Source organism: Pelodiscus sinensis, chromosome 28, assembly GCF_052426305.1.
Source record: "Pelodiscus sinensis isolate ZL-2025 chromosome 28, ASM5242630v1, whole genome shotgun sequence".
In the NCBI taxonomy this organism is placed as follows: Eukaryota; Metazoa; Chordata; order Testudines; family Trionychidae; genus Pelodiscus; species Pelodiscus sinensis.
Genome location: NC_143079.1, coordinates 14289674 through 14313925, shown reverse-complemented (window position 1 = coordinate 14313925; position 24252 = coordinate 14289674). Strand labels below are relative to the sequence as shown.

The window sequence follows — 24252 nt, the reverse complement described above, 5'->3', positions numbered from 1 at the left end:
AGTATTTGAACTTGAAGGTGGTTCTGTATATTTTCTAGTTTATTTTATAATCAATCTTGTCTGTGGTAGCTAACCCATGATAGGCTTACAACCTTAATTACTTTTTAAAAGGTTAATCTACTTTATGCAATGTCCATGCAGTTTCAATGTACAAAGCAAATTGAAAAAGCTTTGACGACTCAGTTAAGTTTCCATGTAGCACAAGAATGCTTGACTTTTAAATCAAGGACACTATTAAAGTACAGTATCAGTTGTTAAGCCCATGCAATGTCACATGCTGTTTACACTTTTTTGTATATGCAAGGTGATTTGAAGCATACCAGACTTGCAGACTACTTAGCTACGAAATACAGTAGCTATTTTATATTTCATTAATCCAATAAATCATTAAATCTTCTTCAGGTGTAATGTGTTCATGATAAACGTAGATCTCGACTGCCAGGATTTCACTCAAAGCAAGTTGTTGGGATGCTCTTTTGAGAAGACCAGTCTAGTGGAGAAGATGATGAAATCCAGGTGACACTAGTGTTTCCTGGATGCAGCAGCACACTAGCTTGCAGTTCTTGGAAGTAATCCCTATTCCAACAGGTAAGGCAGCAGAGTTTTTTGCTCACAATGAAGGTCTCTCCCCCTCTTTCAGATGTAGCAAAAACAACAGGTTTTGTTTCCAAACTACTTTCTAGGGCACTTTGGTGTTTCTAGGGCAAAGCCTCTGACTAGAAAAACCTAAATCCATTCTCTGTATCTTAGATAGCATTCTGTATCTTAGTTAACACTTACTATCTTTAGTGGAGTGGTAAGCTAAGAGTCCCTTCTGTAGTGATGGCATTAAAGAAGCTTTTCTGGAAATTTTGGAGTAATGCTCACAGAAGCAACAGAAACTGAATTTAACTACACTTGACTTCTGCTGCAGCAGCTCCAACTACAGCTGGCTCTTGTACTCAAACAAAGATGAAAGCGATCACCTTACCAAAAAATAAAGTATCAGACTGCTTTGTTCAGCATGCATTCCGCTTCTGACAAAACTAGAAGTGAATTTGACCAGCATAAATTGAAATGGCTAAGTCAGACTAGACAGCCAAACCATGAGCTGTAATGGCTGTGTCTGACCAGAACCAAAGAGAAGTGAGTCAGCTGTGTGGAAAAAAGCTACCAACTTCCTAAGAGCTGGGGTATGACAGAAGAGCAGTAAGTTTAAAAGTAGCTTTTGAGTAATACCTGATAACTTATCCAACACAGCGCATTCTAAACTGGCAGGCTATATGTTCAAAAGATGGACTGTTACTTACTCTAAAAATATTGGGGAAAAAATAATTGCTTGGTCTCTTAATCAGTTACTTGGGTTATTCATTAAGCATTTCCATGACTCACAATTTAATCCAGGAAAATATCACATGTCCCAATGAAAAGCCAACTTCTCCCTCTTTCCTTTGGCTAAAGAAAAATAGAAAACCAAATTGTGCCCCAGTACTGAATATTGGTCTATCTGCATACCCAGTAGCTCGGAAAATTGTCTAGATTTCCACCTGTTTGAAACCTGCTAAGAGGTCTTGTAAGAGTAATGCTAGCTAGATGCGAAGTTAGAGACTTACATAGGTTTCAAAGAACACTCGGCAGCTTTTCCAAGTAACTTTTTGTAGAAAAATAACTTGAGCTAAACACCTGATACTATTTTGCACAATCTTGTGTCCTACTATACTAGTAAACAATGAGATAAGTGTGGTCAGATTTGAGGACCTATGAAAACACTTCACCTTGCCGAACATCTTTCACTGTGGAATGATATACGTAACCTTTCAGAGGATTTCAAATTTGTTAGCTTCATGCACCTTCTTCTACCATCTTTCCTGTATAAGCTACAATGTTATAGCATAAAAATCACTTGCAGCTGATTTTCTCCATCCTTCAAGCTTTAGACTGTAACTAGTTTGTTGGGAATCATTACAAACGAAGCAGAGATGGAGTGACCCAGGTGTTTAGATGTTTAAAGCCTTTGTATACAAATGATTGTATACTGATGCTTTAAATAAATATTTAAACTTCAATGTCATTGAATTCACTTTTATACAATAAATAAAAATATTGCATTTCTATCGGCCTGTTTTTGGAGTTGATTTGGAATGTTATTTTAAAAGTCGTAAGTCCACCATTAAGCAGTTAAGGCTTCAAGCTCTTTAGGTTTCAGCAATTTCTTTGCTGCAATAATTGTATTCTTCATCAGCATAGCAACTGTCATGGGCCCAACTCCACCAGGGACTGGAGTAATGTAACTTGCTTTCTTCTTTACACCTGGAAGAAGGAAAGTTAGAACTAAGAAGGGTACCACAACATTTATAAAACAGGCTTGCAAAAGCTGCATTAAACAAATACAAGTCATAAAAGGCTACATTGGAATGAAAAATGCAAGAGTTCGTTATGAACATGTAACCTAGTTCTTATTAAGATTGAAGTCTAGTTTAGAGTAATTCAAAATCAGCAAAGACTATCTGTAAAAGCCCCATTCCCAGTGTTGAGTTGATCTAAGAAGAGCTTCATCTAAGAGGAGCTTCAGTCTGAGCACATGCCATCCTACACCTTTTCTGGGACAGTCATTGACAGCATGAGTATCTCAGCCTAATTTTACATGCAACTCACAACACAGTTTGGTTGCATGATCAAAACATGTAATAAGGTGTCTAATCTCAGAGGCACAGCAAGTCACTGGTAAGTAGTAATCCTGCATACTATTAGGTGAAGCAGTAAAAGAAAGGTTTCTCTGTGCATCTGTGAAAATGGGAGTTGGATCAAGTGACTGAAAATTACAGATGTCTGGCAGAGCAATTGCTCTGTGGTCCATGGTTTAACTACAGTAAAACAGGAAGCACCATTCCTGTCACTTATTTCTCAACTACGGTATGAGGTCAGATTCATTATCTACTTTACAACGTAGGAGAACTTCTCAATGTCAGTCACAGGAGTGGGGTTTCTCTGCCCTTCTAAATATCCAAGATATTTAACATTCAAAGCTATCAATTAAAAAAGCAGCCTTTCTACCTTCAAAATCCACATCTCCAACTAGTTTTGATTTGGCAGTAACAGGATCCTGTACTCGGTTTATCCCAACATCAATAACTGCTGCTCCTTCTTTAATCATATCAGCTGTGATCAGATTAGGAATACCTGAAATTTAAAAACACACCAATCTATTACGCCATACTGAGCTGCTACTGAGCAAAATTCATATCTGTAAATCTAGTCAAACCCACTGTCAAGAGACAGAAAAGCAGATTCTTAAAACCGAAATGTAAGTATGCCTAGCAGCATTCCCTGTAAACTGTGCTTGGGCAACCATCCAGGAGCAATTCAGGTGCTACTCAGTGGATTAAGAGAGCACCCAGATACACATGCTGCTGGCTCTACCTGTGGTAGCATGGCTGCACATGCCTTGGTACACAATATTTTCAGTCATGTGCAGAATAAATAAAGAGAGGGAACATGGATATCCATCCAAGCCATCCTTCATTACCACCACAAGCCAAATAGAGTCTTTCCCTATGAAAAGCATTTTACAAGACACCTAGTTCTTCTACTCCATTTTATGGATTAACGATCAACAGTTTGATTTGTTTTCAAGTCCCTTATTATGTCCAAGTTTATTGAATTATAAGTAATTTTCAAGAAAAAAATGGAAATAGTAGGAAAAAATTACTTACTCCAAAGTAACTGTAGAGCCAAAAGCTTATTTTCTAAAAAGTAAGCACTTCCAAGAGCGAAATTTCAATTATATTTACATAACCAGTTCTTCTATATTATTACTAACTCAAGGCAAATGTCCCAAAGTCATTAAGTGAAAGCAATGCAACACTGCATCAAGGAACAAGTGAAATGGAGAAAACTTTCCATTTTAGTGACAGAAGGCAGTCCTGCCAGAGCATGTAGAGTCCACAGCTATCAGGGCCAGAAGTGTGGGTGTAGAGCCATGCTTATCAGGTTCTAACAGACATTTAAGATGTAATTTAAAGTCATAAGTATCCTAAAGAAAAATAGTTTATTCTTTAGTGACTGCTATTTGGCTTTAGTAACATTGCCACTGAATGACCTCTGCTGCATTTGTTTTTTCCCCCTGATATTATGCTACAGATCTACATTAAAAACATGCAACTTAAAATGAAATTCCTTGTGTGCTTCCAACTTCAGCAGTTACACCCTTTTCAGTTTTCACTATCATCTTTTCTCTTTACATGACAGTCCTTTTGTTCTAGTCTTTTTTGTTCACCCAACCCTTTTCTCCTCATGGTCCCCACCCCTTATGCCGAAGTTTTGCTGATGGTCCCATACTTGTAGAGTGGACTGCCACCAAATGTTTCCCTAGCACATCCAACATCCTCTGTACATCTACTATTCATGATTGTATTAAACATGAAAGGAGAAGAGATAAGCAGAAACACGAGTCACAAAATCAGAGCTGCACCTGGATCTAATTAGGTAGCAGTACATAAACTACTGCATGATACATAACAGAACATTGACACTACAGCTCAACCTGACTCTCCAGCATCAACAATTCACTTGCTTTAAGTAAACAGGTCTCTACCCTTAAAGATTTTCCCCACTATGATTTCTCAATTTGATTGCATCAATTTAATTAGCAAGTATGTATGGCTGCCCTTTTAGGCAGATACATCTGGGAATAGTCAAGTCATTTTACAGTAAAACGCCAGTTGTCCGGCACCACCTGGAACCCGGAAGTGCTCCAGGCAGCCGGACAATTGGAGCTGCTCTGCCCAAAGCTTCCCTGAGTCAGCCACTGGTTAGTTTCAGCAGCAGCTGACTTGGGGACACCCGGGGCAAAGCAGCTGGGGTGCTGCCGGGTTGGTCCTGCAGCGCCGCCCCTCCATCCCCCCCAGACCCATCATAGCGCCCCCCCCCCCCCCCCCGATAGTCTGGCATATTTGATAATCCAGCATCCCCTGGGTCCTAAAGGTGCCGGATTATCGGAAGTTTACTGTATTAGAAAATGATTCTTCCATGTTTATTCAAAAAGAAACCTGGGGGGCTGCAACAGCTCTGCCATGTAGGAGAGCTGTAGGGGTCCCTAAACTACTTCAATCCAAGCCAGCTGCCATCTGGAATCAACAACTCCCTCCAGTCGCTCCAGCCTCACAAAACACACAGTACAAAGACTGAATATGGAAGACACTGCAAGACCTTAAGGCACTCTCTTAAAGCAGCATCATTACAACAATTTCACCCTTCTGGGAGCCTTGCCTTTAGAGCAGAGAGGAATGGTCTTACCTGCTGCTGCTACCACAATATCAGCCAGAATTGTGTGCTGCTTGAGCTGTTCCTTAGGAGTGTAGCGGTGTGATATTGTTACTGTTGCGTCACCTGCAAGATTAGTCACAGTGAGCATTTATTCAGGTTTTGATAGGAAAAATGCTGGCTTTTCACTCACTCTGATGACTTTACAATCTGTGAAAATCATGAGTTCAGTGTGTAGGGTCACACCTTGCTAAGTGAGATGAGATCATCTTACTGATAGAAAGGAGGAATCAGCAGTAAGCATGTGCCACGTATTTCCTCAAGGACAATACAGTTAATGGGTTTACCCTTACAAGTGCCATGGGCGCTTTAGCTGCAAGTGGGCAGGACCTGCAGCACATAGGACCACTCTTTCTACAATGAGCAGCAGAGATCCAGTAATCATGGAAACAGAACCACCTACTGATCATTATTACATTTTACAGCACTTGGGTTTCTCTGAGTCTCCCATCTTAGTGACTCACTGTGACTAGCCTGCAAACTCTGATAAAAACACAGAACAATCTGGAAGAGTTGTTACCTCCTGGGCGCTCGTGTCTGCCATCGGTATGCAGTAACATTGCAATGGGCATTCCAACATTCTTTGATCTGCCAGCCACTACCACATTCTTCCCCAAGGTTGGGATTCCTATGGGATTGGAAAAAGTTAAAACTCACTTTTAAATATACACTGCAATAAAAATGAACAGCACTTGGATGTTGCTCTTTGTACCCGTACCAGTTCTCTTGATGATTTCCCATACACCCCAAGGCGTAGCTGGCAGCATTGAGTATTGATCCAGACACATACGTCCCACATTCACCACGTGAAAGCCATCAACATCTTTCTCCGGGGTCACAGCATTGCAGATCTTTCGCTCATCAATATGCTCTGAAAAAAGGTGAAGAAATTGTCAGCTGAAGAAATTGTAATTGGTTGAAAATGATCACTTCAGCCTCTACAGACTTACACAGCACATTCTTCCACGCATCCCTGGGTAGTGAAAAACGATAAGCCTGCTCTAAAGCAGCATAGCAAACTTTCGGGTACTCCAAGGTAACCCACCTCCCAGATATTCACATGTAAATATTTCTATTGCAATCTCAAGAGGTTATATTACCTCTGTGAATTTGACAGCCTTTCCAAAGTTTCTTGAATAAAAACAGGGAAGTAACTATTAAAGACTTTACATTTAAACCCTATGCATTCAATATGTGTTGCAATGAAGGAAAAAGAATTTTCATGTGAAAGCTTGGGTCCACCCCCAAAGACCAGAAAATATCCCTTTAAATTTGGAAATGGTATTTTTAGACTGCCTAGATTGCACTTGTGTACATGACAGTCCCAATATCCCACACCCATGTCAACTTTATGCACACATTCAATGGCTACTACAAACTACAAAGTCAACACATCAACTTCTCTTCATTAAACAGCAGCATGGCAGAATGCCAATTCCTTCATGCACTTCACACACAAAAGCAACCAAAAAAGCAATGTCACAACAGGTTAAGGCAGAGTCATACTGTAACTTAATCCTTCAATATGCAAGACATCAAAAGTTGCCTAGGTAAAAATGCAAACACATTAAGGTCTCCTCAAAAATCCCACCAACTCACCAGGTAAGGGTAACTGCACTAGTAGGCCATCCACACTGGTATCATTATTTAGCCTGCTAATTAAATCAAGTAGTTCCTCTTCCGTGATGGAGGCTGGCTTCAGGATTGTTTCACTGCTGATTCCTATAGCATCATGAAAAACACTGTTATTGGAGAGGGTCAAATGTAGATTAGGTCTGGAAACCAATTCTCATTCATGCGGATTTGTATACCACAGAAATAATCTCTATTGACAAGCGTAAAAATCTCAAATATTCCGTTACATACTGTAAACTCAAATATCTTACATTCAAATAGCAAGATGCAAGCCACAATATTCCTTCTTGGCCTATCACTTGGATAACGATGGAATATCACATTCAGGGCTGTACCCCATTGTTAGATGAAGGCAGACACTGATTGATATGGGAGGTGCACTATAGCCACTACTAAGCTAAATTGATAAGAGTCTACATAGGCAGCAATCTGAGAATTGTGTAGCCTCATCCAGTATATGAGAAGCCCAACTTAAATTAAGGTTGGAGGTAGATACTCATTGTTAAGTGTCCAAACAATCAGAGACAGGTGCAAGAACATACCTACATCAGCAGCTGCTTTGGTTTTATTAAGCACATACGAGTGACTCGCAGGATTTTCTCCAACTAGAATCACACTGAGATGGGGTCTCTTGTTACCAGCTGCCACCCATTGCTCAACCTCATGTCGGGCTTCCTGTCTGATCTGCCGAGCCAGTTTTCTTCCAGAAATTACAACTGCATCACTTCTGGGGGGGGGGGGGGGGGGAGTGGGGGAAGAGGAGGAAATGAGGAAACATTATCAAAGCAGGGAAGCTTTTTTAAAAACATTCACTCATACTGAGTTTTCTACCCAAGCTTCACCTCAATGTTTTACAGTCAAGAAATCCAGCTAATGTATATTATACCAGTTGCTACTGCATTGAATAAACCTATGCACAAATTATATTCCATACTTAACATTCGTATAAAACTTATTACAACAGGCGACTATATCAATTCTGTCTAGCTAGGTATCCTGCTGCTAGCAACAAAATAAAATAGATAAATCATGCATACTAAAGCCAATAAATTTTATTCCATTTTGCAATTTTCCTCTGAGAAGCAATGAAATTTGAAGACAATCTATAGGCCAATTTGCTTTACATTTGCTGCCAGTTCATGTAATTTGAAAAGGTTCATGTATTGGTCTCCTGGAAAGCCTGCTGGCAGGGCTGGCCTTACCATGAGGTGAACTGAGGCGGCTGCCTCAGGTACTAGACTGTGGGGTGGTGCCACTAGGACCCAGAGAATTGAAACCGTTCAACGTTTTGGCCCAAGCGAGAAGGCATGGGGGCATCACTGAGCTCCCTGCCGCAGGTGCCAAAATGTTGAGCCGAACCTGCCTGCTTGTACATTGGAAAAAATCACATTTTACATTCTAAATTAGCAATCAAGCAAATAAAATTCATATAGCTAAATAATCCCCTTCCCCTCCCCAAATACAAAGGACAATTTCACTTTAGCAATTTTCACTATAACCAAAATTCGTTGGAACAAATGAGACTTTAAATTTGCTTCATTATAAATGGAATTACACTACAGCCAAGTTCTGCTGAATCATTTTTAACCTCTTCAGTTTAACACTTGGATCTTTTAAAGTGGATAATTTGTACACATTAAAGTCTTTATTAATTCCTTATAAAAACAGCATATTTGGAATAATGTACATAACTGTGAAAGGTAATCTTGTTTCCCTTTATTCAGATTTAGCATTTTTATTAACCTCTTTCCACTGAAGTTTGTTGTTCTTAGTATGTGGTCAACAAATATTCTTAAGCTTGTTTTAATTCTCTAACTATGCAAGTAAGTTAAAAACTAATATCAGTGTCGAGTACAGCTCTACTGACATTTGATCGATATATGAAATTTTGCTGAAGCAGAGAGAATAAAATACAAGTGTTATCTTTGACATTTGAGTCATATTAAAAAACTCCCTACATACATTCCTGGTCTATATTGGTATCAGGAATACACAGCTATTGCCAATGCATTCCAGGACACTGGATAACCAAACAGTAGGGAAAGCTGACAACTAATACTAGCTGAAGAGGTTGCACAGCTGCCAACTAACTGAAAAGCTACTCACCAATTTCGTTTACCCCTGCTGTGGCTCTGTAGAATGGTGCTTATTGACTAACAGCATAGTCAATACAAATTGACTAAACAAATTGTACTGACTAAATGATTAGCCAGATAATTGCATTTTAACATTCTTAAATCTACCATCCCTATAAGAGATGCTAATTTTTTTAATTGCAGAGCTAAACTCATCACACATACACTAAGTCACAAAATGATAGCTTGTTGCACTTCCAAATACTCTGCTACTACACACAGAGCCAGAAATTCATAAAAGAATCAAGTTTCAATCAGAGCTTCAATGTATCACTTGCCAGTGAGTCTACAGAAATGCCAAGGCAAAATCCTGGCAGCAGCTTTTCATTACATAACGCCTTGACTAGATATTAGTCTTGAACAAAAGGGGGAAGGCAGGGTATAAGCGCAAGAAGAGATATGACTAGCTGTAGGAGGTGCACAGAAGCTCCAGCCCCCCAATATATTTGACCACCTGTCTTAAGCTTTGTACATTAGGAACCAGACTGACTGCACTTACATAAATTGGCATCTATGGAATAATTTTTAAATTCACTTCCAAGACCATAATCAGCCCGTAAGCAAGGGGAGGTGCAAAGAGCGAAAAAGCATCCCCCACCCCCATGGTCCCGCCAGCCAGGGGAAGGCAGGAGTGACATGCTACCTGAGCCTCCCTCCTCCATGCTCTGCACCCCCCCCCCCGGGGGGGGGGGGGCTGGGGCTGATTTCCCCACTTACCAGAGGGACCATGGAGAATGGGGGGGGGGATGCATTCACATCCTTGCAGTCCACATTTACAAAAAAGCACACACCCCAAAAAATCCTGAATACAGGCCTAAAAATGTAGCTGTATATCCATTGGAAAGGAGCATTAACCTCCCTCCCACTTACCACCCAGATACTCCTCTAAGAGTCAAGCCCTGGGATTTACTAAAGAGTTTAAGGGTGAATAAAAGGTGAAAGTCTGGAAAAAAACAAGTTAGTCACTTTACATCTTAAGCAAGGCTGGAACAATTCTAAGACATTTGAGTCAGCACCATCCCACTGGATGGCAGTTTTGCCCAGTTACAGCATATAGCCACAATTTTCTGTATGAGTTCCAGAAAGGGGAGGAGCAACGGAAAGTTCTCAAAACTAGACTGACGTAAGTACTGTAGCATAATGTATCTCCTGCGTGATAACAGAAACCACAGAAAAAGGAAGGACAAAAATACATTTCTTGTTGTTTTGGGAAATGATGGAACATTCAAAGTTGGAAACCGTATAAGAAAGAAATGTTTGGTTCCTACCTCACATACCTATAATTTACTTAATACTTACCATTTTACTTAAAATATGCACAATTAATTCACACTTGCAAACTGGTACATTCCTATCACAACTTAGACATCAAAAATCACTTAAGATTTCTCATCAAGGTGAGACCATGTGAGTTTATGGTTGAGTTTGTAAATTTTCCTGGCTGATCTAATTAATCCTAATAACTCTCTAGGGTGGACTCTAAAAACTATCATGAAGTAGATTCTCAGATCTGCAGACATACATAGTATCTAAAGCACCTCCCTTGCTGAGAGAATGGTTTTCAGAGGAACGGAAAATACTTATGATTTGTAAGAAAATTTCCTCCAACTCCTTTTAGATTTTTTTCCTTGGTACTAATTAAGTCTTCAACCCCATAAAATGCATTCTCTCCCCACTGCACAGAATTACATTTAACTCAGTTACACCAGTGCCCCACAGCCATGCCAGGGATCTTACAAGAGAGTGATGGATCCAATTACTAAGGGAGACCAGAGGGGCAGCTAGTGCTTTGCCTGCAACAAAGTCAGGGTGTGCCCTGGATTTTGAGCAGCAGAAGCAGCTGTTTCATGCAAGTTCAGAAAAGGATTTCATCAGCCTGCAGATCTGCTAGCTACCACTGGGAGTCCTCAACCAAAGCAAACAGGCCAGCAGAGAGGAGGCTCCCATTCATTTCAGTAATGTTGCACTTTACAGGCATCACAACTGTACAATAGGAAGCTGGAGTTTCTCTTTGGGTAGATACAAGTACCTGCTCGACAACAATATTTACAATTCTTGGGTTTAATCCCTCCCCCCCAGCCTTCAACCCAGCTTTCCAGTGTTTGGTGTTTTATACCCATTGCACCCATCATCTGCACAGGTTTGGGGTTGCAATCCCCATAGTAACTGCGTGCTTCAGGCTTCTCCATGTGTTCAGTGATGCATCCATAAGCTACTTCATATTTATGATTAGCCTGGGACAGGGATGCCTAGGATGGCTTTGCCCCTGGCTGAGTGGCTCCACTGTCTCTCCACCCAGACTCAGTTTCTTCTCATTGCTTTTTCACCAGAAAAATGTCTCATTTCTCAGACACTAAAGAGATCTCCCTTCTGCACTCTGGCTTCCCAGAAGCACCGCTCTGGGCTCTACATTGCCCATTTCCCCTCTAATTTAGAGACTCCGAGTCTAGATTGCAGGAAAGCCCAGAAGAGGGCTCATTCTCTCCCCCTCTCGCTGGACACCCCCTCAGGCTTCCACACCTATCTGGGCTTCCCCCCAGTGAACTCCCCCTCCACCTTCCCCCACAGGGCACCCCCCTCCCCTCCTACAGGGACTTCCAACTTTCCCCCACAAAGCACTCTTCCTCATGACCCCCCCACCTCCGCCTTTTCCCCCAGAGTACAATTCTTCACACTCCCCCCCCCCCACACACATAGGGACTCCCACCTCTGCCTTTCCCCCTCAGGGCACCTCCCCACCCCTGCAGAGATACAGAACCCCCCCAACCTCCCCCAGGCACTCCCCCCCCCCAACCCCCTCCCAGGCACTCCCGCTCGCTCTCCCCCCCCCCCACCCCCTCCCAGGCACTCCCGCTCGCTCTCCCCCCCCCCCCCCTCCCAGGCACTCCCGCTCGCTCTCCCCCCCCCCCACCCCCTCCCAGGCACTCCCGCTCGCTCTCCCCCCCCCCCACCCCCTCCCAGGCACTCCCGCTCGCTCTCCCCCCCCACCCCCTCCCAGGCACTCCCCCCCCCCACCCCCTCCCCACCCCCCCCCCCACCCCCTCCCAGGCACTCCCCCCCCCCACCCCCTCCCAGGCACTCCCCCCCCCAACCCCCTCCCAGGCACTCCCCCCCCCAACCCCCTCCCAGGCACTCCCGCTCGCTCTCCCCCCCAGTGACCCCCCCCAAAGATTCCCGCTCGCTCTCCCCCCCCAGTGACCCCCCCACCGCTCTCCCCCCCAGTGACCCCACCCAAGGACTCCCGCTCGCTCGCTCCCCGAGTGATCCCCACCTCCTCCCAGGGAGCCCTGCCCCGCCCTCATGGCGGATGTCTCTCTCCTGCCCCCGGGGTCCCTTCCTACCTGGGCGCGGTGAGGTGCAGCCGACGGGCGCTCGAGACGCAGCAGCAGCCCCGGGGGTCGCGTCCCGCCCGGCTGAGGGCTCGGAGCAGCAGGCGCGGGCACAGCACGGTTGCCATGGCGCGGCTGAGTGTCGGCGGGCAGCTCAACGGACACGCGGAGCCGTTGGTTCGCGCGGGCGACAAGCCGGACGGTGACAACTCCCTTATATAGATTCCCCAGGCCGCCAGCTTTACCCCCCATTGGCTGGAGCAGCGCCTATCACACGGCGCGGAATGTACCGGCCTCGGAATGATTGGCGGGCTCCCGATGTGACGCCAAGATGAGGGAGGGGTTACCAGCGAGGGGAGGAGCAAATACTTAACAGGCCTGTGATTGGTTGTAAATAGCGATGATGCAAAGAAATAAAAGGACTCGGATTGGTGCCCTGAAGGGGTCGGAATGGGATTGGGTCAAAGACAGTGACGCGCTAGATAGTGGAAAGCCTGGCCGCTGATGGGAAGGCGGCTGCTCTTTGGGGGTGGCTGTAACCGGCTCTGAGTGTTGCATAAGCCAGAGGCGGCCGGACGGTGCTTGGTTGGCTCTGTCGCAGGGCTCACGGGGGATGAATGGGGACCTTCCGCGTCCTGCCCCAGTGCTGGAGGCTGGCTCCTGCAGACGGAGGATAGTCCGGTCTTGGCTGTGCCATTGCTACTGCAGAGGGAGAACGTGGGCACAGCTATTATCCACAGCACAGGAAAAGGAAATATGGGACAAGGATTTCGGGACAAACCCCAGTCCTTGCATGTTTCATATTTTCCCGTTGGGGTCTCAGAGCGCTAGCCTTGTTACTCTGTAACTTTAAAAAAAAACAAGTAGTCCTGTAGCACCTTAGAGAGTAACAAATTATATATATATACACAGTATCATGAGCTTTCATGGGAGAGTTTCTCGTCATACAATGCTAGCCAGAGTATTGGCAGATAGGAAGGCAGAGCAGGCTGGAACTTTGCTACATCTGGCTGGCTTCGATTTTGTCTGAAAAGAGCACACATCATAGAAATCGATAAAGCTTAGATCGGATGTTCAACTGCGCCTGCTGAGTTGCAGCACCTCCCTTTTGACTTGACACCTCCTCTGAAAAATCAATTAAGGTGTTTGAAGATGTGGTTGCTATCCAGAGAGGATGATGGGTTCAGTTGGACCTCAAATTATTTGTGCTTGTGGTTTCCATTCAAGGACAAGTGGAAGTCTTGATGTTATACAATCCCTATGCTTAGACCACTAAGCAGCTAGCTAGGGTCTACAGTTATGTAACAATAGGGCCCATGCAGTCCCCTGGTTTTGCTAAATTAGTTAATTCAATATAGTTAATAGCATCCAAAAGAGAGGCAAGCAATGGCTGGTTTTTTTTCCCAGGGTGAAGCCAGACAAAGGTGCTGCTACCACTGCTCTCCCACCCTGTGTATGAGCAATTTATTCCTCCATTTACCAGCAGGGTTGTTTTTATGCCCTTGCAAAATTATCACTCAAGAAATTACATTTTGCTTCCTTTAAACTCCCCCTACAGTTTCATTTGGCTACAGCAGTCATCTTGACTTCCTGTGCTAACAATGAAGTATGCTAATAAATGAATGCATTTTATTCCAACACAGTACACCATGGAAATGGAATGAGTATTACTGATATCTTCCTTTCCTCTAGGAATAACGGGAGGCTTAATAATTTTCATTTGCATTGTACTAGTATCTAGTTCCCTGGCAAAAATTGTGTGGCATCTGCCATAGCACAGCACCCCTAGCATCTGAGAATAATAGTGATTCAGTATAGAGAATGCTACCTGTTGAAATTCCTGAAACATCATGAATATATCTTATGAGTTTTTTCTATGCAAGTGCTTACCTGGTTTGACCCCACATCCCTCGGGCAAGCTGTCAAGACGTTAGCATAAGATGGTAAATGTATACTGTGAATGCTTCTGGGTGTATTTTGATTTTCCGGAATTGCCAGAACCATTCCCTTGTTTTGATATTCTTTTAAAAGACACATGCTGTTTTACAGGTGTAATACAAGATTTTGTTATTCAAACATCTGCTCGGGCTTCTGAGATGTGTGCATCAAGAATATTGAAAGAACAAGAAATGAGAACCAGGGTTCTTAACCCATTTCATAATGCAAACTGCATCTCAGTTCAGAACTTAATTTTAGATATTCCAGAGTTGTGAACAGACTGGTCAACTGCACACCTCATTTGGAACCAGAAGTATGCATTCAGGAAGCAGAGACAAAAAAGACACATGCACACAAAAGGTAAATATAAGTTACTAAAAATAAAGGGAAGGTTTAAAATAGATTTGACAAGATAAGTCAATATTCAGTTATAAACTATTGAAAGACCTGTAGCATTTTGATCAGTTACAAATATTTCAGAGCTACACACAACCTTCATTCCAGAGGTGTCTTGTAACCCTGAAGTTCTTCTATATTAAGATTGTCATTTGCACACTTCCCTTTCCATTCTTGATCATCCAGAGTCAATCCAGCATTAACAATCTGCTAACATCCCTGTGACAACTAAAGCAATTGTTTATACAGAAAGATATTTGGAAAATACTTACTGCAGTTTTGCTTCTATTAGTGCTACTTAAATGAGAAGAGCCAGAATCATGTGACTAATCAGCTTTCAATGGACCAACATGTAGTTCTACAGACTACAATTTGAAAATCAATTTGACTAAAACCTATGCTGTCTATATACCTCTCCCAGTTTGAAAACTGCCCCAGTGCAAAAACATCAACTTTAACCCTGTCAAGAATGATACAAGACAAAGGCCATTTCATAACAAAGGCTAAGACCTGGCCTAGCAGAGCTGAAACACCAACATGACACAACCAGAAGACTTATCCAGCATTGCCTGGGTAATGGGATTGCCCTGGGATGGTGGTGGTGGGGGGGGCTAATACCCCACCTGCTGGCTTCTTGCCAAGGCTGGCCTGGGGCAGCAGGGGCCACACAGGCTGCCCGCTCGCTTCTCTCCAGGGCAGGGGACTGCACAGGTCACCTGCTGGATTTTCCCCAGGGCTGGCCCAGAGTGGGGGGGGGGGCACGGATCCTGTCCATCAGCCAGGGGGGGCTGCACACCCTGCCTACCAGCGTCTACCTGAGGGCCAGGCTGATCAGCCCCCTCCCTTTGCACGTTAAGGAAAACAATCCCATTCCAGGCACATCCTATTGTCCTGGCACAACCAAATCCTGACCTTGCTTTAAGTTAGAATAAAAGGAAGCTGAATACCAAATTTGGGGTCCTAGTTCTTACCATTTAGGAGCAGTTCTTGAACAAAGGAGTTGGAGACAGACGGACTCTCAGATACATTTCTGAGACAGCTCCTCAAAGCTATTAGGTCACTTAATTCCGATGGGAGTTAAATCTGGGGCATAATTTCGGCAATTCCTGGACACAGTAAGAGTCTCCCATTGCAAAGGGAGGAAGGCAGAAGATGCAGAATCCCATGGAGATGTGAAAGCAATGGCGGGAATCGCCATTCCTAGGTCAAAGCCCTTCAGGGACTGCACTGCTGCTGCACAGACCTGCGTCCCCTACCCCCACCCCACATCACTGTGCCAGCACCGTGCATAGGCCCGAGCCTCTTGAGAGCAGCTCTGGGCTGCCCAGACCACAGGCCTCGAGCCCCCTCCCCAGTGCCCGCCCCCCAGGGGAGGATGCAAAGTTGGGGGGTTCCGGGTCCCCTGCAGGGAACGGAAACTAGAGGCCGGCGCTCAGCCACGGGGGGGGGGGGGGTGAGAGAGAGGCCTGGGTGCCCCTCCCCCACTCAGCTCTCCCCGCCCCCCCTCCCCTCCCGTCTCGCGGCCCGGGGAAGGGGCAGGGCGGGGCGGCGCGCTCTTCTCGCGAGATGCAGCCCGGCCCCGCCCGCCCCGGCGCGCTGAGGGGAGCGAGTTCCGTTGGCGGCTCTCGGGGTCGCTGCGCAGCTCAGGGCCGGACGCAGCCAGCGGCGCCTCCCCCCCCCCCCCCGCCGGGACCCCCCCTCCGCGGCCCCACGATGAGCTTCCTCTTGTGAGTGGCCCGGGCGCGGCGCTGCTCGCGGGGGGGCCCTTGGACTGGGGGGTAAGGGCGGGGGGAGGTGGCCCTTGCCCTGGGGGGGGAGGGAGGTAAGGGTGGGAGGAGGAGGCCCTTGCCCTGGGGGGGGAGGGAGGTAAGGGTGGGGGGAGGAGGCCCTTGCCCTGGGGGGGGAGGGAGGTAGGGGGTGGGGGGAGGAGGCCCTTGCCCTGGGGGGGGAGGGAGGTAAGGGCGGGGGGAGGAGGCCCTTGCCCTGGGGGGGGAGGGAGGTAAGGCTGGGGGGAGGAGGCCCTTGCCCTGGGGGGGGAGGGAGGTAAGGGTGGGGGGAGGTGGCCCTTGCCCTGGGGGGGGAGGGAGGTAAGGGTGGGGGGAGGAGGCCCTTGCCCTGGGGGGGGGAGGGAGGTAAGGGTGGGGGGAGGAGGCCCTTGCCCTGGGGGGGGAGGGAGGTAAGGGCGGGGGGAGGAGGCCCTTGCCCTGGGGGGGGAGGGAGGTAAGGGCGGGGGGAGGAGGCCCTTGCCCTGGGGGGGGGAGGGAGGTAAGGGTGGGGGGAGGAGGCCCTTGCCCTGGGGGGGGAGGGAGGTAAGGGTGGGGGGGGAGGTGGCCCTTGCCCTGGGGGGGGAGGGAGGTAAGGGTGGGGGGAGGAGGCCCTTGCCCTGGGGGGGGGGGGAGGGAGGTAAGGGTGGGGGGAGGAGGCCCTTGCCCTGAGGGGGGAGGGAGGTAAGGGTGGGGGGAGGAGGCCCTTGCCCTGGGGGGGGAGGGAGGTAAGGGTGGGGGGAGGAGGCCCTTGCCCGGGGGGGGGGGAGGTGCCCGGGGGGGGAGGGGTGGGGGGAGGAGGCCCTTGCCCTGGGGGGGGAGGGAGGTAAGGGTGGGGGGGGGAGGAGGCCCTTGCCCTGGGGGGGGAGGGAGGTAAGGGTGGGGGGAGGAGGCCCTTGCCCGGGGGGGAGGGTGGAAAGGGTGGGGGGAGGAGGCCCTTGCCCGGGGGGGGGAGGGTGGAAAGAAGGGGAGGTACAGAAGGGGGAAGCGACCCTTGGCATGGTGGAGTGGTGCATGTGAGGGAATGGGTAGCCTATGATGGGGGGGAGGAAGTTTGGATGCGGGGGAAGGTGACCCTTGGTCTAGGCCTGGGGGAGAGCATCCATGAGCAGAAGTGGTGGAGTGGCTTGCAGACCAGGGCGGGGTGAGAACAGGATTGCAGAATCTGACCCCAAACCCATGTGGAAAGGACAGGGTTGTAACCTTTGGCACTGGGTACAATCCAGGTTTGACCCTACTACTCTAGGGGGAAGATGCTGGCATGGTCTGAAAGCTTGATGCGGTCAAGGCAGAGGCTGCTGCCATCCGTTAAGTGCAGAATATGCACAGTTAGCATCTTTCTGTTGGCTCAGGCTGTGCCAGGCAACCAGCGTGACACGCATGTGAGCCAAACATGCTTTGGTAAATCCCATGTGTCGCTAGTAATACCAAAGCTTGTGCACCAACTTAATGTGTTTATTTCCACTAAAAGGTTATTAGCAAAACTTTGGGCCTGATTCATCTGTCAGTTGTACTGGTGCAAATCACTAGTGTAAGCAAAATAAGAATTATCCCCCTTTTTATGCTCAACAAAGGCAAGGGCTTTGCTCTTTAAGGCTATCTGGTCTCACCATTTCACAGTCTGATTATCTGATTTTTTCTGGCCATTTGTGTACATGACTCTCTAAGTTGGCATATATTTATATTATTACTGGTATTTGTTTGTGTTGTAATAGCACCATTCAGGATCTGGACTCCATTCTGATAGGGGCTATTTGTCAGGAAAAACCTGATTTTATATTTAAATACAAAACTACTATTGGCATAATTTAAAATCTATTTATGTTCTATCAGTGGCAGTCGGTCCTCTAAAACATTCAAACCCAAAAAGAATATTCCTGAAGGCTCTCATCAGTATGAGCTCTTGAAACATGCAGAAGCAACCTTGGGAAGTGGCAACCTTAGACAAGCTGTTATGTTGCCAGAAGGAGAAGACCTCAATGAATGGATTGCAGTTAATAGTAAGTCCTTAGGAAAAATAACTGCCTTGTATACCTGAGAGAACTGTGTGTGTATTTTAAGCATCTTTTTACACTTACAAATAATGAATGGTACTCTCTTTTTAGATGTAGCCACTGCCAGTGGAGTTTTGACTCCTAAGTACCTAAATCCCTTCTGAATATGTGATGTGGGCTCATAAATCAGTTAGGTGTTGTGAGGCTGAGTGCAGCAACACCTGCATGCCTGGAGAATCTGAGCCTAATTCTTTTGAGAGGAATATTTCTAAACCAGTACTTCTTTGGTCATGTTGTTTTTTATTTTTGTTTTATTATATTGTATTATTAAGCAAACAGTAACTGCCACAGGCTGGAGAATTTGTTTTTAGATGTATGAATACTGGTTTTCAGCACTCAGGTTTAAGCTGGGCAATCGCTACATGGCTTTCCGAAAAGATTGCATTCAGCCAAGAGAAATTGCGCACTAGACTTAAAAATATGGATTATGGTGTTCTTATATATTGATCAGGTCAAATCAGCTAGCAAGCAGAAATGGTCACTCTGACAAGTAGGGATGTTAAATTTAGGTTATTTTAGTAATCGAGTAGTTGATAAAATTTTTATCATCGAATACTTGATTATTCGATAGGGGAAGGCATTCCCCGGCTCCTACTGCATTTTAAATTGCAGAGCCACAACGGGGTTTTGTCCCCAACCCAGTGCAAGCAGGAACTGAGCTGGGCTGCCCGCCCACCAGGCTTCTAAATTTAGTAGGTTCCGGGCAGGCAGGCAGTCCAGCTCAGTCCCTGCTTGTGTTGGGTCGGGGACCAAAGTTGTGGCTCTGCAATTTAAAACACGGGAGGAGCCGGAGGATAGGCTGCCTGACTCCTCCTTCCTTTTAAATTGCAGTGCTGTATAGGGTTTGGTCCTGACACAAGCCAGGACTGAGCAGGTCTGCTTGCCCAGCTGGTAGCAGCCCTTGGCCACGGACAGGAAACCTCTGTCTGGACAGGGGCTACTGCCTGCGGAGCAGCCCCTGTCAGCGGGGGTCCCAACTTCCCACTAGGATCCCCCGTAGCCTGGGGCTGCTGCTGGAGAATGCAAGTAGTGGAAGTGACTAAGTTTAAGCTTATCTGGTAGTCGACTAATCAGTTACTCTATTACATCCCTACTGACAAGGCTGTTACTGGTAGTTACAGAAAGAAAATCACTTTTCTATAAAAATGATGTGTTTTGTCTCCACTAGAGATTTGACCGTGATACTTCCATCTGACCAGCTAATCCACCAGAGAAGATGAACCAAAATACGTCTTTTCCATTCCATGTATACTTACTGTTGATGTATTTTCTTTGCAGCTGTGGATTTCTTCAATCAGATCAATATGTTGTATGGGACTATCACAGAGTTCTGCACAGAAGCAAGCTGTCCAGTAATGTCTGCTGGGCCAAGGTAGGAAACTCATTGCAATATACCAGACATTATATGTACGGTAGTCATAAATATACTACACTAATGGAAAAAGAACAGATGGTCACTTAGTGTTTTATAGTCTTATTGCCATACTCCCATAATATTTAATTATATCTATCTCCACCACACACACACACATGCAGCACTGCAAAATTTATGCATTCCTGTGAACCATCTGGCCACTATCAGAGGAATGTTGTTGGAGATATCATTGGTCCAGTCTGGTGTCTTAAATACTGTGCATTTACACAGAAGCGAAGGACGGGTCATGAAATTCTGTTGGTCTGTAGGTCATGTAGATTCCTATCATATTCATGATCCAAATATATTGATTCAGTGAAATTTTTTCAAGAAAACATGTATTTTAAAGAACCTCAGTTGTCTCAGAACTGCATATTAATTTATTGATCAAGAATCTTATCAGATTATTCATGTTACCACTTATGCTGATTTTCAAAAATAATTGTTTTCACTTCATTAACATACTTTCTGTCACATATCCAAAGCATCTAGCCTCTGTTCCTAGGGGTAGAAATAGTTTTAAGTTCTGTCCAGCGGCCCACTCTGTAGAGGAGATGGATGGCTGGAAATAGGGGAAGCTGAATGGTCATGATTATACTGGTTCAAAACAGGAAGGAGAGCCTCACAGGAACTCCAGACTTCTTTCAAAAGAATATAAAACCTCTCTGAGAAGCTCAACAATATAATTTGACTACTTGCTTTGTTGTCACAAACATTAATATATCAAGCCCAATGCTGAATATCTCTTTGCTTTATTTGGAGTAAGGATTTTTGTAGCAACATGCTCCAGTTTTTAAAAATTGGGTGTAAATTGTGTGTTCCATGCCAAGTTTACACAGTTTTGAATTCTTGCCACTTAGATGGACTCTTGTCTTATAGCTTCACGCATTTCCACAAAAACTTTTCATGCACTCATAAAGCATTGTGGCTTTTAGCAGGCAAGATCATATATTCTATACTGGAACAACCTAAAAGTGCCAGCTGTTCTGTAGAAAGGGTCTGGGCATCTCAAAAGAATTCACACGGTATGCTTATGGGGCAAAGTGTCAGAGGTAGTAGATCTTATGTCTTGGGGTAGAGGGAAGTACATGATGGGTATGAATATACATGGGAGGTCTTATATTTAGATGCGTCTAATATGGCAGGTAGCACAAATAAGGCATCTCTTTCAGAGCAAAAAGAAACCAGTTTCACTACAGGGTTGTTTTTTCTTGCAGTGCTTTCGGTGCACACGTTTACTAAAGTAGAGCATAGTGGTGCATGCCTCAGCTACGTATTCTCATTGTGGCATTTCTTCTTGATGTGTAGAGGATTTTTTGTTTATTAAAGTCAGCAAAGATTAATGCGTCTGACATGTAATATCCATTATATTCAATGTAAAACTCTGTTCTGTGATATGATTTTATTTTTATTTGTTAAGGGGTAATATCTAGGCTTGAAAGTTTTAGATTAGAAAGTTCCTGTTTCTATATTTGGTGTGATTTCCTTTCAACACTTCCTGTTTGAACCTTAACATTCAGTGTCTGTTTTTCATTTCTGACTGCTGGATTTGTTAGCTGAGCGAGAAATTTCATGTGTGCAAAATATGCAGTTTTTCTAAGTTTGCTGTAGGGATGTAATAGTGTAGACGATTAACTAATAGCAAAAGCTTATAGGTTAATGCTGTTGACTGCATGCCTCTCTCTCCCCCCTAGGCTTATCGGGTAGTCAAGTTGACTGTTTGTGTTCCTCCTCTCCTCCGCCCCCATATCAGAGGCAGCAAGGAGTGGTGGGGAAGCAAGAGCCACGGGGCGGCAGGAGGGGTAGAAGTGCAGCGATGCTGCAGTTCTGCCTTTTAAATGTAGTAAGAAGCACAGCCTGGCGCAAGCTGGGACTGCTTCAGTCCCGCACTGTGCCTCTGCCTTTTAAATGTAGAGGCGGCTTTTACTACATTTAAAAGGCAGAGCGGCAGCAGAGTAGCGAGCGTCTTCCTTCCGCCTCCCTCCCTCCCCCGGCTAATTGAGTACTTGATGGAAATTCCATCGACTACTCAGCTGATTATCCACAATTTAACATCCATATATTGCATATAGTTCCTAAAAATAGTGTCCTCAACGTTCCCTGAAAACAGTTTTTAAAATAACTAGACTAATTGCCTGATTTTAATTTTATTGAAGGATCCTTTTTCTTTTCTTAAAGTCTACATATTGGTCACGTTCTTTGGGACTGAACTATTAAATTCCACTGATTTCAAATAGCCTGTTACTTTATATTGAAACACTTCTACTGTGGTAGCACCAAAGGTCTGGGTCTAGATTTGGACTCTCTCGTGAGAGGCACTGTACAAACACAGATAAAGGAAACAGTTAAGGGCTCCGATTATTCGAACAACTTGCCGTGTACTCGACTTTAAGCATTAGTCAGCCTGTTGACTTCAAACAGTTCTATGGAGGTTTGCTGTACAGTATTCGTTGAAGGATCAGAGCCTGAAGGCCCCCCCTTTTTTTTTCCTCCTCTCCCGCCCTCCCTCCTTCCCTTATTGAGTCTTGGATCTGGACTTCTAACACTTCTGTCATTTGAAGAAGTAGGTTGTGCCCACGAAAGCTCAAGATACCATCTACATCAGGGGTGCGCAATAATTTTTGCCCGGGGGTCACTTCACAAATTTTTGAAGTAGCCCGGGGCCACACAGAAAGGGGCGGGGCTGTTCTGCCCCCAGACCATGATTGGTCTGGAGGTGGTGGAGCCACTTTGCCCTCCCCCTTCCCACTAGGCACCCATGCCCTGGAAGAGGCTTGTCACGATTTCCCCCCCCCCCCCAGGTCAATTAGGGTCTGGGGGCGGGGGAGAGCGGGAAGCTGCTGGCAGAGCGGAGAAGGCTTGAGGCACTCCCCCGCCCCCAGGCCCTAATTGGCCTGGGGGCGAGGGAGTAGCAGGGCTTCCGTGGGCTGGGTCCACCTACTTGGCAGGCCAGATCCAACCCGCAGAGGTCCTTTCTCGCCCCCCCCCCCCCCCCCCCCCCGATCGATCTACATGTTTTGTTAGTCTTTAAGGTGCTACTAGACTATATGTTGTTTTTCCTGTTACAGACTAACTTGGCTACCTCTCTGAAGTTTTTAACAAATGATCTTAAAGCATTTGGCAAAATATCAGTTTTCCCTGCAAATCCTTTTCCTGAGTGTAGTATAGTAGTCCACTTGACTTCAGTGGAATTATTCATACTTTACACTTGCCTATATAAAGGTTTCAATATTCAGCCCTAGGTATACTATAATAAGACACAAAAAATCAACTGAGGAGAGCTGTCCACAGCTCCCTCCAGAACCAATTATTAATGCTCCTTGAGCAGCCACAGAGGAGACGTGCTAGAGAGGTCCCATCTCCCCCTTTCAAAGTTTAAGTGAACAGCCCCAGCAGCTCTCCTTGTCCTGGATAAATTGGGGGGGCCAAAAATCCATAATAAATTTAGAGAGAGTACCAGTTCCCTTGTTCCTGTGTGAATTGTATAGGTCTTTGCAAGCCTCCAAGTGAGTCAAACTCTCATTGTAATCTGTAATATTCTCAGGCAAAGAACTTGTACAATCAGCCCCCAGATAGATGTTTTTGTAATACTGGCTGACTCTTAATTAGTGACACTCGTGACTGTTTTTTACTTCTATCTGTAGCAGTCAACAGTTGTGGTCAGATTCTGCCTGGTAACTGCAGGATAATATGCCAACTTCTTTCCTCCTTCTACCACCAGTAATCATATGCATGGTTTGGCCAGTGCATCTTCTTGCTTTGGCTCAGCTTGCTGGCTACAGAGCCTGGCCTGAGCTGAGCTTTCTTTGTGCTCATATAATGAGGAATATGGTACATCCAGCCTTCTAACTCTGATTTTTACACGCATCTTTAATTCTTCCCAAAATGCCTTAATGGCTAACATTTCTTTGTTTTTTCCAGTCCCAAATGATTATTTACACATATTTTGGGGAGGGATAGAAGGAAACTTGGAAGACCATCAGCTAAGCTTGTGAGAACTACAATTAAGGCATTTCTCAAATGTGCTTTTTTTTACATGTTCAAATGGTTTTGGTTTAAATTTTAGCACATCTTTCAGCCACAGAAAAGTCACTCTTCATTTTGCCAAATTTCAGAAAATTTCAAGAAATAAAAAAGTTGGTATAAATAGCACGTGTGTACGTGTGTGTGTGTGTGTATATATATATATATATATATATATATATATATATATATATATATATATATTATATAGAAAATAATTTTCTTTCTGATTTAAGAATACACATGGGGGCAATAATTTTTGAT

General features: G+C 45.2%; 2 protein-coding genes across 3 annotated transcripts in view; one reads left to right on the top strand and one right to left on the bottom strand.

Annotated features, from left to right (window-relative positions):
• Nucleotides 1-188: 188 nt before the first annotated feature.
• On the bottom strand, nucleotides 189-12609 carry MTHFD2 (methylenetetrahydrofolate dehydrogenase (NADP+ dependent) 2, methenyltetrahydrofolate cyclohydrolase). Of its 2 annotated transcripts, none has more exons than XM_075911069.2 (8): nucleotides 12413-12609; nucleotides 7479-7660; nucleotides 6901-7023; nucleotides 6020-6172; nucleotides 5822-5929; nucleotides 5275-5367; nucleotides 3034-3159; nucleotides 189-2289 (listed from the first exon to the last, which is right to left on the bottom strand). In XM_075911069.2, the coding sequence occupies exons 1-8, from the start codon at nucleotides 12526-12528 to the stop codon at nucleotides 2150-2152; spliced, it is 1041 nt and encodes a 346-aa protein (XP_075767184.2). In that variant the 5' UTR covers nucleotides 12529-12609; the 3' UTR covers nucleotides 189-2149. The 2 variants fall into 2 exon arrangements, with proteins under 2 accessions (XP_075767184.2, XP_075767183.2); XM_075911068.2 differs by having other exon boundaries at nucleotides 7479-7663; nucleotides 12413-12608.
• A 3694-nt stretch (nucleotides 12610-16303) lies between these two features.
• MOB1A (MOB kinase activator 1A) overlaps nucleotides 16304-24252 on the top strand; it is a 21706-nt gene continuing 13757 nt past the window's right edge. Inside the window, exons 1-3 of the mRNA XM_075910916.2 lie at nucleotides 16304-16461; nucleotides 18331-18497; nucleotides 19830-19923. Of these exons, the coding sequence (XP_075767031.1) occupies nucleotides 16448-16461; nucleotides 18331-18497; nucleotides 19830-19923 (275 nt within the window). The 5' untranslated portion in view covers nucleotides 16304-16447. The remainder of the gene's footprint in view (nucleotides 16462-18330; nucleotides 18498-19829; nucleotides 19924-24252) is intronic.